The 14,474-nt window shown below is 37.8% G+C and overlaps 1 protein-coding gene across 1 annotated transcript in view; it reads left to right on the forward strand.

Annotated features, from left to right (window-relative positions):
- The window catches only part of LOC148956676 (uncharacterized), a 275,875-nt gene that overhangs the window by 146,403 nt on the left and 114,998 nt on the right, over nucleotides 1–14,474 (forward strand). The window contains exon 8 of the mRNA XM_089091698.1: nucleotides 11,146–11,250. Coding sequence (XP_088947824.1) covers nucleotides 11,146–11,250 — 105 coding nt within the window. The remainder of the gene's footprint in view (nucleotides 1–11,145; nucleotides 11,251–14,474) is intronic.

Consider the following 14,474-nt stretch of genomic DNA (forward strand, 5'->3'; position numbering starts at 1 on the left):
AAAATAAATTAAACTAGAACTGTAACAAAAACTCTAAGCTAAGACTCTAAGCTAAAACTCTAAAATATTAACTAAAACTAAACTAAACTAGAACTTCAACACAAACTCTAAGCTAAAAACTCTAAACTCTTAACTAAAACTAAACTAAACTATAACTATAACTTAAAGTCAATGTTAAAACATCAAACTCTTAACTAAAATTAAAATTAACTAAAACTATAACAAAAAAAAACTCTAAGCTAAGACTCTAAGCTAAAACTCTAAACTCTGAACTAAAACTTAGTCAAACTAAAACTTTAAGTAAAACTCTAGGCTATGACTCTAAGGTAAAACTATAAATTCTTAAATTTAAAAAAATTACACGTAAACTCTAAAGGAAGATATAATCTAAGACTATAATTTAAAACTCTAAACTCTTAAATAAGACTAAACTAAATAACATCTCTAAATTAAACACTAAGCTAAGACTCCAAGCTAAAGTTACAAAAACTTAAATAAAACTAAGCCAAACTAAAACTCTAACTGAAACTCAAAGGTAAAACATCAAACTCTTAACTAAAATTAAACTAAACTAGAGCTTCAACAAAAACTCTAAGTTATGACTCTAAGCTAAAACACTCTATACTTTAACTAAAACTAAACCAAGGGCTGGGTGGTCCTTTGGGAGCCCGGGGAGAGCCTTTGTGGGTCTGGAGGCCCTTGAGGACTGATTGGTCCTTTGGGAGCCCGGTGGACCTTTGGGGATCGGGGGGCGGGCCTTTGGGGGGCGGGGGCCCTTGGGGAGCCGGGGGGACGTTGGGGGCCGGGGGGAGGGCCTTGGGGGGGCCGGGGGGCCAGTTGGGAGCCTGGGGGACATTTGGGGACCGGGTGAAGGCCTTTGGGACCCCGGTGGTCTTTTGGGAGCTCGATGGGCCTTTGGGGGCCCGGGGAGGGCCTTTGGGGGCCCGGGGAGGGCCTTTGGGGTCTGGGGGCCCTTTGGGTGCTTGGGGGACCTTTGAGTACTGGGGCTTCCTTCGGGGTTGGGGTAGGGGGATTGGAACCCTTTGGGGTTTGGGTAGAGGACCTCACAACACTGTTCAAATGGAACTTGTGTATTATAACGACCACAGAGTTTCACCATTAAATTCTCTTCTAAAATCTCTTCAAAAATCATATTTTATAATGTCTCTAACTGTTTCGTCGAAATAATTCCATAAAATAGCTAAAACGGTTTCGCCAAAATTATCCCTAAACGAAATTTCAGCATGTTCCTTTTGTTTGGCATCCTTGCGCTGGCGCATTTCAATTATTTGGAAACCTGATTCCCGCGCTAGAACAATTCGTCGCTAAGATCTAAACTTTGCCTCGGAAACGATTCTTCTGGAAGAACTCCAGACATTAATAAACTTCGCGCCGGAGACAATTCAATCAATCATGACATCATCTGTCATGTGTGATCTAGACTTTGCCTCGGAAACATTTCTGTTCGAAATCCAAAGACATTAATTAACTTTACGTCATCTGTCAGATATTAATTAACTGTTTCCCGGAAACAATTTGATTAATGACTGACAGCACAGGTGTTCCCCGGAAACTCATAACATTTGGCTTGAACAAGAACAACAAATACTGTTACCTTGGAAACTGATAACATTTGGCTTGAACAACAACAACAAATACTGTTTCCCGGAAACTCATAACACCTGCATCGAACAACAACAAGAAGGGAGTGACAAAGTTCCTGTTTTTCCATTCTCACTGACAAAATCCATAAAAACATCAAATAAATTGACCAACACATAACCATCCATGAAAACAGACATAAATGTGACAAAGCTCCTGTTTTTCATTCTCACTGACAAAATCCATAAAACCATCCATAAATGCGACCAAATTCCTGTTTTTTCATTCTCACTGACAACAAACAGACATAAACTATGTATAAAAGTTGTAGGTGGCAGCAGGGGTGAGTCCTGGGAGTTATAGGGTCACCTCTACTAATAAATAAATAGATCTTAAAGCGAGTAATGCTTAGATTGAATATGAACATCAAGCTTAAAACGAAAAAAAAAATTCCTATTTAAGTATAAATGAAACTTAAAACGAACAGAAATTAAATAAACAATCAATGCAAAGAAAAATACAATAGATATTAAAATAAATTAATAAATAAATCCTAAAACGAGTGAAACTTAAATTGAATATGCAAATCCAGCTTGAAACGAATAAAAATCACCACAAACATGAATTTGGGTATGAACTCCTTCTCTCACTGTAAAAGTCTAAAACCTACTGCGTCATTGGCGCTTTACTGAAAACTATATGCGTCTTGAACAGTCTCGGAAAGTATAAAAAACATCAAATTGAATATTTGATGTATAATGATATTAATTGTTGAAAGATCCATCAGTTCACGGATTTATTTCACTGTAATTATATTTTTATTTTCAATACTGTAAGAACTGGAAAAGAAAACATTTGTATTATAATCCGTTTTCAGTTAAGCGCCAATGACGCAGTAGTCTTTTGGTTTCTATTTACAGTTAGGAAAGGAGGCAGTATCCTAACACTTGTTTGTAAAGAAACTATATTCGTCTTTAACAAGTTTAAAAAGGAGCTAATGAATTAAACTGAACATTTGATATTAATTGCTGTTAATATCAAGCAATTAATGATATTAATTGCTGAAAGCTCGTCAGTTCAAAATGCTACTATAATTTTAATAGTGTATTACGGTAATCACCTGGCAAAAAAAAAAAAAAAAAAAAAAAAAAAAAAAAAAAAAAAAACTGTCTTCCAACTTTAGTAAATTAAAAAAATTAGCACTTGAACAAGGTCTAGACCCAACACATCCATCCAGTTCCCCAGGACAAAAAAGTATAACCAATCCGACAATCCGAAACTCAAGTCCAAAATAGAGCAAAATCAGCATCAATAAGCATACGTCAATGTTCCAAAACCTAGCTATAGCACCTTAAATCTACAAAAACATTATATTCCCAAGGTGATCACCATATATCGGGGCTCGTCAGAAGAAAACTCATTGCCTAAATGGGTTTCTGCGCTTAAATTTCATTACCCAGGCAATTTGAGCGCGACATGCCATAATCTGGCATACCCCTATATAGTGCCACCAATGGAATAAACTTAAACAAAATCCAAAATATCCAAAAAATAAAAATATATACCCCAGAAAATTTTTTCAAACATTCTTAACCAACCTTCAAATAACATACATATGTTGATATTTATTCCTTAAAATCTTAATTAATTTTTTATTTTTTTAAATTTATAAAAGTGAAAACATTTAAAAGAATTTATTTCAGTAAAGTACAAATTATATTCTGGCTTTTAGAAAGCATGGGGTTTAGAACCCCACTCCTATTAATTCTGCTCGTTTTGAGTTTGATTCTGTTATTTATTTTAATTTCTGTTTGTTTTGGGTTTCATTTATTTATTGACACTGATTTGTGGTAGTTATATGCTTGGTAGATTATTTGATTCTATTTTTGTTCATTTTTGGTTTAATTGAGCTCTTTACTTTTTTTTGAAAACATATTTTGTGGAAAGTTTTTTTAATTAATTTCTGTTCGTTTTATATTGACATAGTCTTTTTCAGGGAGAAAGACTGAGCCTCTTCTAAAGTTAAACAACCATCCCTTCCATAAAAACCTTAAATATCAAACTGGGCATAACTTATAACCCTTACCCCTAATCTCTGGGGTTTTTTTCAACCCCAAAAGCCGTGTTATATGATATTTAGACTATTTTGAATAGAATGACCATCTCAAGATTTCTATTAGATGCATTTCGGGAAAATACGACGTGTGTGAGAAGGGGAGGGGATAGGTGCCCTCCGATCACTTTTATTCTTAAAATAGCACTAGAGCGTCTGATTACCAATCCAATGAGCCCCCTCCGAAGCTTATATGACCACGCTTTCTATAAAAACTTTATATCTCCCCAGGGCATAACTTCTAACACTTGCCCTAAAATATGGGGTGATTCTTTATCGTCAAAAAACTAATTTCCAAACCTTTCTCATAGGCTGAACAAAATGGCTATCTCAAAATTTTGATTGTAGGTGTTTGGGGAAATGATGAGCATGGGGGGGGGGAGGCATTTGCCCACTGATCATTTTCGACCAATAAAAAAGGAACTAGTCCTCTCAATTTCCAATCGAATGAGCCCTTTTTGAAGCTTTTAAGACAAAACTTTCTATAAAAACCTTATATGCCCCAAGGGCGTAACTTAGGACCGTTGTCCTGAGGGCAATGGGGAGAGGTTGTCATCCTCAAAGACATTATTTTCGGACCTTTCAACTACGTTGAAAAAAATGGCCATATCAAAACGTTGATCGGAAATGTTTGGGAAACGATGGGCATGGGGCGGGGATGATTCTCCCTCCGATTACTTTCGACTATTAAAAAGGACAATAGCCCTCTCAATTTCTAATTCAATGACCCCTTTTTGAAGTTTTAGTGACAACGCTTTGTATAAAAACATTATATGCCCCCCGGACATAACTTACAATCTTAGCCCTGAGGGCTATGTGGGCCTGAGGGCTATGAGTATGCCCTGAGGGCATACTCAAAAACATAATTTCCGGACCCTTCAACTTCCTTCCAAAAAATGGCTATATCAAAATGTTGATCGGATATGTTTGGAGAAATGATGGGCGGGGGGGGGGCAGGTTATTCGCCCTCCAATCACTTTTGACTATTAATAAAGGCACTAGCCCTCTCAATTCACAATTGAATGAGCCCTTTTTGTAGTTTCTACTACAAAACTTACTATAAAAACCTTAAATGCCCCTCTGGCATAACTTACAACCTGTGCCTTGGGGGCTGTGGACGGTTTGTCTTCCTCAAATACATAATTTCTGGACCTTTGAACTACGTTGAACAAAATGGCTAACTCAAAATTTTTATTGAATGTGTCCGAGAAAATGGTGGGCGTGAAAGGGGATTAGTTATCCTCCAATCACTTTTTACTATTAAAAAGGGCACTAGGCCTTTCAATTTCCAATCGAATGAGCGCTTTTTGAAGTTTCTACGACATCGCTTTTTATGAAAACCTCATATGCTCCAAGGGTATAACTTACAACCCTTGCCTTGATGGGTGTGTGTGTGTGGGTGGGGGCTTATCCTCAAAGACCCAATTCCCAAAACTTTCAACTGCATTCAACAAAAGGGATATCTCAAAATTTTGATTGCATGTGTTTGGGGAAATGGTGGCCGTGAGAGGGGGTTTAGTTGCCTTCCAATCACTTTCGACTATTAAAAAGGGCACTAGCCCTTTCAATTTCTAGTTGAATGAGCCCTTTTGAAGTTTCTTCGACAAAGCTGTCTATAAAACCCTTATATGCCCTAAGGGCATAACATACAACCCTTGCCCTGAGGGGTGTGGGGGGTTTGTCATCCTCAAAGACATAATTTCCAGAAATTTTAACTACGTTGAACAAAATGTCTGTCTCAATATTATGATTGGATGTGTTTGGGGAATTGGTGGGCGTGAGAGGGGGGTTAGCTGCCCTCCAATAACTTTCAGCTATTAAAAACGGCACTAGCCGTTTCAATTTCCAATTGAATGAATCCTTTTTGAAGTTTTTACGACAACGTCTTCTATAAAACTTTATATGCCCCCAGGGCATAACTTACAACCCTCGTCCTGAGGGCTGTGGTGGGGGGGAGGGGTTGTCATCCTCAATGACCTAATTTCCAGAACTTTCAACTACGCTGAATTCCAAATTTTGTTCTGATGTGTTTTAGGAAATGGTGGGCGTGAGAGGGGGTTAGTTGCCCTCCAATCACTTTCGACTATTATAAAGGGCACTAGCCCTTTGAATTTCCAATCAAATGAGCCCTTTTTGAAGTTTCTACGACAACGCTTTCTATAAAAACCTTATATTCCTCCAGGGCTTAAATTACAACCCTTGCCCTAAGGACTGTGGGAGGAGTTTCCTCGTCAATTACCTAATTTCCAGAACTTTCAACTACGTTGAACAAAATGGCTTTCTCAAAGTTTTGATTGGATGAGTTTGGGGAAATGGTGGGTGTGTGAGGGGCGTTAGCTGCCGTCTAATAACTCCTTACTGTTAAATAGTGTACTGGCACTTTCAATTTCAATTCGTACTGTCCCTACGTGAAGTTTCCTCGACAACGCTTTCTATAAAAACATTATATGCCCCCAGGGCATAACTTACAACCCTTACCCTGAGGACTCTGGGGGGAGTGTCCTCTTCAAAGACATAATTTCTAGAATTCTCAACTACTTTGATCGAAATGGCTATATCAAAATTTTGATTGGATGTGTTTGGGGAAATGGTGAGCGTGGAAGGGGTGTTAGTTGCCTTCCAATCACTTTCGACTATTAAAAAGGGCACAGGTCACTCCAATTTCCAATCGAATGAGTCCTTTTCGAAATTTCTACGACAACTCCTTCGATACGAAGTGTTTCGAAGGCACTTCGATACGAAGTGCCAACATCGTTATTACTTAGGCAGCGATATTGCGCTGCCTATGACTATGCAAGTTGCACTATGCACGTTTGTGTTTCGTTCTGGGTTTTGGACTTTGGAAGCAATCATTCTATGGCCATTTTTGCGAATCAATAGGAATCGGTTTTTTCGGATTGTTTGAAAAAATGGCCGTCTTAAAATTTTGATCGCATGAATTTAGGGAAAAGAGGGCGTGGGGGACTAGTTGCTCTCCGATCCCTTTTGACTCTTAAAAAGGTTTCTAGGATTTCAGACTTTCAATAGAGTGAGCCCCCTCCGAAGTCTATACAACTACCCTTTCCATCTGAAGTGCCTCTGGAAAAAATAATAATAATAATAAAATTAAAGCCTTATGGCTATAGGCGACGCTACAGCGTTGCCTCTGATATTATCCTATATGAAATATATAAAGATTTTAGAGAACTAAGGGACATTAAGCTAATTTTGGGTTTGCAGTTAATATAATTAAAAAAATATATATCATTACTTTTTCAATTTTTCTTTCGCATTATTACGCAAAGTTTGGAGCTTCTCAGAAAAAATGTATTTTTTCGTTATTTCTACTTCTTCGACTTCCACATATTAGAAGACCTAAAATCGTTTGACAAAAAAGGTTTATAAAAAATCCCCAACAAAACAGAAGTCAGCAAAAAGTTCAATATATAATTTAAGCTACAACTTAAGGCCTTAATTCACGAGCCGGAAAGCGAAGGCCAAAGAAGCTATAAAGCTTTCTTGTCTTTGTTCTATCGAATCAGTTCAAATTTCTACCCTAACGGAATGTATGGGTGTGTTGAACCAGAGATAAACAAGAGGAGAAAATTGCGAAGGCTCAAAATAAGAGCATTTTAGAGTGGTTTTTTGTCTCGTAAAATTCCTGTAAATTTCATTTCGTAATAGACTTTCGCTTTTAAGATTAATCGAAAAAAATATTTACCACTTCTAAATCAGCCTCAAATGGCAATTTTTCTCATCCGACATTTTTCTTCTTAACGTGTTTTTAGATTTACGGTTACTATTGGCCTTGGTTTGCTCTTTACTATACTAATTTTTTAAGTATTTTTAGAAAAAGATTTTTATTGTTCTAATTAAACGAAGATAGTTAATTAAATCATTAAATTAAATCGAATTAAAATAAGCATAGTCTAATTAAATCGAAAAAGTATTTACCACTTCTAAATCAGCTTCAAATGGCACTTTTTCACACTCGACATTTTTTCATAACGTGTTTTTAGATTTACGGTTACTATGGACCATGGTTTGCTCTTTACTAAGTACTAATTTTTTTTTAGTACTTTCAGAAAAAGCTTTTTATTGTTCTAATGAAACGAACATAGTGACAGGGGTCGTTCTTAAAAAATTGGGACATTATTCGAACTTTAGCGTAAAGAGCAAAGTGTTGAGAAGGAGCAATCCCCCTCATATACGTAATAATTTATGTTCGTTTGAAGTTTAAATGTTGCTCCTTATTTTCAGTTAAAAAATCTGTTTTTTTTTAAAATTTAATTTCTGATTGTATTTTAAATAATGCCAGGAAATCTGGCTCCACCTCCACGGAAAAATCTCTCCTCCCCACGGATTTAACCCCTAGAAAATTCAATCCTGGTGAAAATTTGGTGAAATGGTGAAATTATGCTGAACAAAATGGCTCAAAACTTTGATAGGACAATTTTGAAAAAAAAGGGGTGTGAGAGGGGGACTAGTCGCCCTTCAATATTTCTGGTCACTTTAAAGGGCACTAGAACTTCTAATTTCCGTTCGAATGAGACCTTTCCCGATATTCTAGGACCACTGGATCGATGCGATTATCCCTGGGAAAAATAAAAAAAAAATAAAAAAAACTAAACAAATAAACACACATCCGTGATCTTTTTTTGGCAAAAAATACAAAATTCCACAGTTTTGCAGATAGAAGCTTGAAACCTCCATAGTAGGGTTTTCTGATACGCCAAATCTGATGGTTGGATTTTCATTAAGATTCTATGACTTTTGGGGTGTTTACCTCTTTTTTTCGAAAATCAGGCAAATTTTCTCAGTGCTCGCAGCTTTTAAGGGATAATATTAAACTTATTGAAGTTTTTATATTGGAAATCAGCATAGATCTTTATTTACTTTTGTATGTCTATTGGTATCGAAATTTCTTTTTTTAGAGTTTGGGTTGCTATTGAGCCGGGTCGCTCCTTACTTACAGTTCGTTACCACGATCTGTTTGATATAGATCTGAACAAGAGCTTTAATATGAGCTATTAAACATATCTCTACAATGTTACAGTGGACTGCTACTTCCCCTTTTCAGTCCAGGATTCGTGAAGCTTATTAGGGAGATGGGACGGAGAGTATACACCCTTCATGCTTATTAGCATTTCAAATCCATATATGGCACAAAAAAGTGTCATTTTTCTGCTGTAGAGCAGTTTATGAGGGCGTTGTCAAGACCAATTAACTCCGGCTGAGCTTACAGAGTTACGGCACTGACCCCCGTTCCAAATTAAATAACCAGCCACGCCCGGAATCGAACCCGTGCCACTCGAACAAAGGATTCCCAACCCAGTACCAAGACGTCTTCTGTTAGTCCGCAGACGATTTATGAAAAATATCAAGGGGGCTGGGAGGAGGAAAGTAGAAGAGAGGGGTTGTAAACATCAGGCAAAGGGTTTTCAACCATGGAGATTATACTAAAACTTTTTTCGTTTTTCAGTCTTCCCAGTCCTGAAATGACACACAGAGTGCACTTTTTGGGCGCCATATGATACTTTATGATGGTATTGTCAAGTCAAATTTATACAAGTAGATTATAATATGCAAAAATTGCCTTTTAAATGAGCCCTTAAACAACTCTGATATTTCAAAGTCCCGCTAGTGACGAAGAAAAAAAAAAGCAGAAAAATAAAGGAGGACAATCAGAGCTACTCATGCAAAAATGATTTCATTGTTGTTCAAGGGGGGGGACTGTAAGTTCGCTAAATAGGGTTTTGACAGTAGTGGTATTTCCAATGGTGTCTTTTCGTTTCCATCTTACGCCATTCTCGAGAGGTTCAGGCTTCTTTTTTTCAAATTCCTGTGAATTCGCTTTCAAAACAATATTTTACTATTAAGACTAATTGAAATAATAATTACCATCCCTGAATAAGCTACAAAATTCAATATTTTCTTACTAGACATTTTTTAAACGTTTGGTTACTACGGGCTGTGGTATGTTCTTTACTAGGTTGCAGCTATTGCTGCAACTGTCATCAGGATTCAAGTCGTCTTTAGCTGGCATGGTTTTCTTATGGGTTTATTATATTTGTAAAGTTTTTTCTTTCAGCTGAAGAAGTAAAACATTAGATTGCAGTTTAAATTTTAGGCAATTATTTCGGAATCAGACACTTATTTTTTTTAAAGAATTTTTATTGAAACTTTCCCGAAATAAAAATTTACACTATAAGCAGTTCACGTCTGTTTATTTTTCTCTCATGCTTTCTCTAAACTGGGGATATTTATGTATCTTGGTTTAATTTTTTTGTGGGACAATATCCAAATATTTTCCTGATGGCTGAAGAAAGCTTAATTTAACTAATATATTTTTCGTATTTTACGAATTTCTTAATCTTTGGTTTGGGTGATCCCTCCTAATTCCTCTGAGATGTCGTTTCCGTACTTCCCGCTGGGAGTTAACTTTACTCCTGGGGAAGTTCATCTTACCAAATTTTGGTGTATTCCATTTCTCTTCTAATGAACTTCCTTATATTGAACTTCATTTTGCTAAATTTTGGTATCTTTCATTTCCCTTCTAATAAAATTTTTGCTATGTTCACACATTCTTTCCCTTTTTCACAAAAACTTAATTTCCAGAATGATATTTAAAATGATGCATTCAATTTTCCCCCGAAATTTGATGCAACCTGTATATGATTTAAAATAATAGGATAACCCTATTTTCTCTCGGAAGGGACCCTTTGATTCTTCGCCTTGAATCAATTTCAAACCACGTGGAAGGAGATTTAATCTAATTTCAAACTGAAACCCTCCAAATGCAAGGAAAATCGAGGCCAATGTTCTACACGAAGAAGAGAAAGAAAACTGTTCCCAAGGCTGGGAAATTACTATTCACTAATATCCTCAAGTTGCTCCGTCAATCTTCAAACTAAATCGTGTTTAGTTTAAAAATAGTTTTTACTTCTTTCGCTGTTGTTTTGTAATTGGAAAACAAAAGCTCTACAGAGAGATCACAAATGGAAAAATGACCCAATTTAACTTTTAAATTTTAAGAAAGCCCCGTTTAAGTCATAGGTGCACACAAGTCTCCCCTAGAAGGGGTGTAAGGGGAGGTAAAAAGTGTGTTTATTGAGTACTACTTTTGAACCGTTTCCTCTAAAAATTTTCGGATCAGTGTGTCAGCATGTGACAATCAATGCGTTCCTGTTGAACATTCAGTACAAGCCCATGTACAGAAATCATACAATTTCTCGAATTTCTTGGACCTCTTATTTGGATTTTTGTGTGCTCCCCATGCCCGCCCTGCGTAATTGCCTGATTCATTTCAGATAAAGCATGTGCAAGTGTGAGCTGAATTTGTTATATATAATGCTCTTTTGGTATACGTAAATATAGTGTTCATCTTGCTTCTGATAAAACTGAACATGTTACAATTTACGTCTTTTTTTATATCGCGATTTCTCTTGCAGACGGCACATGTACAACCGACGAGTTCACTTGTAAAAATGGCAGGTGTATTCAAAAACATTGGGTATGCGATAGAGAAGATGATTGTGGAGATGGGTCAGACGAAGGTATAGCCTTTAATAACAAAAAATATTTCTCTTCTCTTTAAGCGAGCAATAGTTATAGATTTATGCATACGATATTATTACAATATAAGGTAATTTGTATTGGAAAACCCAAGGGTCATGTACAAAAGTCGTGATTACATACATCTAACTACACACTAAAATCAAAACTAAACAGTAAGTACTTCTATTTGCGACGTTTGCACCTCAGTTCTTTCGCCTTCAACCGAATATTTCCCACTATAGCAATCGTTTATAGAGTAGTTAATGTAAGAATATTTTTTTTTTCTCGAAAACAGCTCCATAATTTTGTTTTGAAAATTGTCACAGTGAGATTTTCTTGCCTGAAAAAAATTAATTAAATAGGTCACGACTCTGGGAAAATTCGTTTAGACCCTTAATTCTGGAAAACTATTTTTAATCTGAATGACCTCACATTCACATATATTTAAAGATTAACTTACATCATTTTTTCCTCGGGGTGATCGTCTTGTTTTGGTAACTATGACGAATGCGAAATTATACAAGATGACGAATGACCCCGAACAGCCGAAGCAAAAGGCATGGAACAAGCGACGCAAGAATTATAATGAACTTCAAACGAAAAGGTTGAAAACGAAAATGCGGTTAGAGGACTAATAGTACAGTCAATATAAAGGTTTGACCGCAAACAAATTGCAACAGAAATGATTTTTACACCATCTTGTAGAGAAAAAAAAAACTGTACAACATATCAAAAGTTGAGAAACCTAGCGGGGTGCAAAATTAGTGTTTTTTAGCGTTTTGTGTTTTATTTTTTGTTTTTAAGCCTAAATTTTCGATTTTCTCAAGGCTTAGAGTTTATTTCATGGGAAACACATTTCTGATGTAGTCTTATGTGCTGAACTCGAATATTACATCAGATTTAAGATACGGTGAACCAAAAGTGTTTCACATTCATCACCATTCACAAAGTTCGCGATTCTATTATAACATAGTCGTTTGACCACATTTCTTGAGTAGTTTTATGCGATGAACTCGAATATCACATCAAATCAAGGATATGTTCAACCGACAGTGTTTCACATTCATCACCAAAAGATTTCTTCAAAATAATCAATCATCTCTTAATGTATTAACTGACTAAAATCACAGGTAACAAAAATCACATTGGTAAAAAGCAGGCAACTTTTCAAATGACTTGCGACATTAATCACTGGCAGTGTAGTTTGAAACTTCGTTGTCGAGATCGTCGACGAGATCTTCTGATTCGGGAGAATTATCACATTCTGCTCCCTGACAAGTTTTGCACGCGAGAGTGCAAGACATGCCGTTTCTGACACAAGTGCACCGAGCAGAGGTGCAGTCATCACAGGGTAGAATGTACCATTTCGGTCCTTCCAGCCCCACTCTTGAGGGTCCAATTCTAGATTACGGTCGTCATTCCAGGCGTGTACCTGAAAGTAAACTCTATAGCTGTGAAATGCTGCAGAGTTGGATGTGGGAGGTAGCTGCTCTGGGTGAACAAAAGCCGTTGCTGTGACGAGCTTTCTTTCGAAGAGCTGCTTTCGAAGCTCGTTCAGATTTCCCCCTTCTTTCCACCATATATTATAAGAAGTGCGTCTTCTCCGGCTTCCTTGACTTCGATTTTTGTTGCTGCCTTCTTCATAAAGACCTTGGCAGATGCTCGAAAACTTTCGCCTTCTATCACTTTTTTCAGGGTAAGACCTTTTCTGATGTTGTGGACACGTGATGTAGAATCACACCCAAGGAATGCATAGGCAAAGAGGATCAGACCACATACTTCTTGGCTTAATCTTTTTTTCATTTCATGAACATCCCAGCACCTTCGCTCTTTATTTTTCTTTGGCTCTGGGGCGAAGTACACCTTGTTAGTGGAGACATTACAGTGGTAGCAGAGAACGACCAGAAGATCCGTATCTTCTCCAATAACGGCAGTTACCTTCTGTTTAGCTGATTCGATAGCAGCTTTTACAATAGGCACGTCTGCATCACTGGGGGCTTGGACTACAAAATAGCCTTTTTGCCGGAGATGAACTGCAAGCGCACTAATGAATCTTGACTCGTTTTTCTTGTTCCCGAGAAATTCTTCTTTCTTAACTTTCAGACGCATGTCATTCGTGAAGAAAACCTCGCGACCAATCGTTCGATTACGATACGAATGGGCTATATCTTTGATGGAAGGTCCACTATCATACCCATCGAAAACAACAGTTGCGCCAGGGTACTTCCGCGAAATATACAGAGAGTAGCTCTGTATGATACCCGCATACGTGTCATTTTTTATCTATGGGACTGGGTGCAATAGAGATCCGCCGTCAAGTACGTAGTGTGTCCCGTCGTTCAGCACACACGGAATTTCTTCGAGTTTGCATGCAAGTGCAATGGCCTCGGCGAATTCGGCCTTGTTCGGCACTCTCGGCATAAATGAGCTGTCAAACAGAGCAGCGGGATACGAACAAAGTTCATACCGGAAGCACTCTGATTCAGGAAGTCTTGTCCTTTTGGCTAACGCAATGAAGCGTTGGAATAGCAGAGCTGGATCCAGTCGCTTGTAATCTCCTCCAGCTGTTTGCTTTGTTGTTATCTGGACTGCCTGTTCCTTTCTTCGGCAGACAAAATACTTCGCCACTTTTCCAGTCATAGCATCAAGGATTTTTAGCCCGACAGCCTTCGCACAGTCAACGTTTGCAGATTTATATGCAGTCAAACCGGTAGCAATGCTTCTAAGCTGGGTATTCCCTCCGAATGGTGAGCCATTTTCAAAGTACGTGACCATCGCCTGCGTATCCTTGAAGTCTCGTTCTTGTCTGGGGCCTGCGTTCTCCTTGTGCTGCTCGCTTATCCCATAGAGAATTTGCGTCAGATCTTCCATTAGGAGGTTAACAGCAGAGCAGGTTGGGCGTGCTAAAACCCACAGTGACCTCTGGGTTTCGGTCATGCCCGTACCCCTAGTCAGTCCGCCTGCTGTTTTCAACGAGTGCATAAGCTCTTGTTCAACAACTAGATCCGTCGACAAGCCAGCCCAATAGCGATCAGATCGTCTGACGGCGTGCATTCCTTGTTGGAATGAACTGTGAACAGTAGGATGGGTTTCTTCAAGCTTCACCATCTTCTGAAGGTATATTCGGCACGATTTGGCATAGTTGTTGGGACCACAGGCCGCAAGAAAAGGTAGCATTTCAGACACAGACTTTAGGTGTAAGTCCCAAAGCACCATCCGCTCA

This window comes from Artemia sp. Qi Xiang Cuo, chromosome 1 (genome assembly GCF_049724085.1).
Source record: "Artemia sp. Qi Xiang Cuo chromosome 1, ASM4972408v1, whole genome shotgun sequence".
Lineage (NCBI taxonomy): Eukaryota > Metazoa > Arthropoda > Branchiopoda > Anostraca > Artemiidae > Artemia > Artemia sp. Qi Xiang Cuo.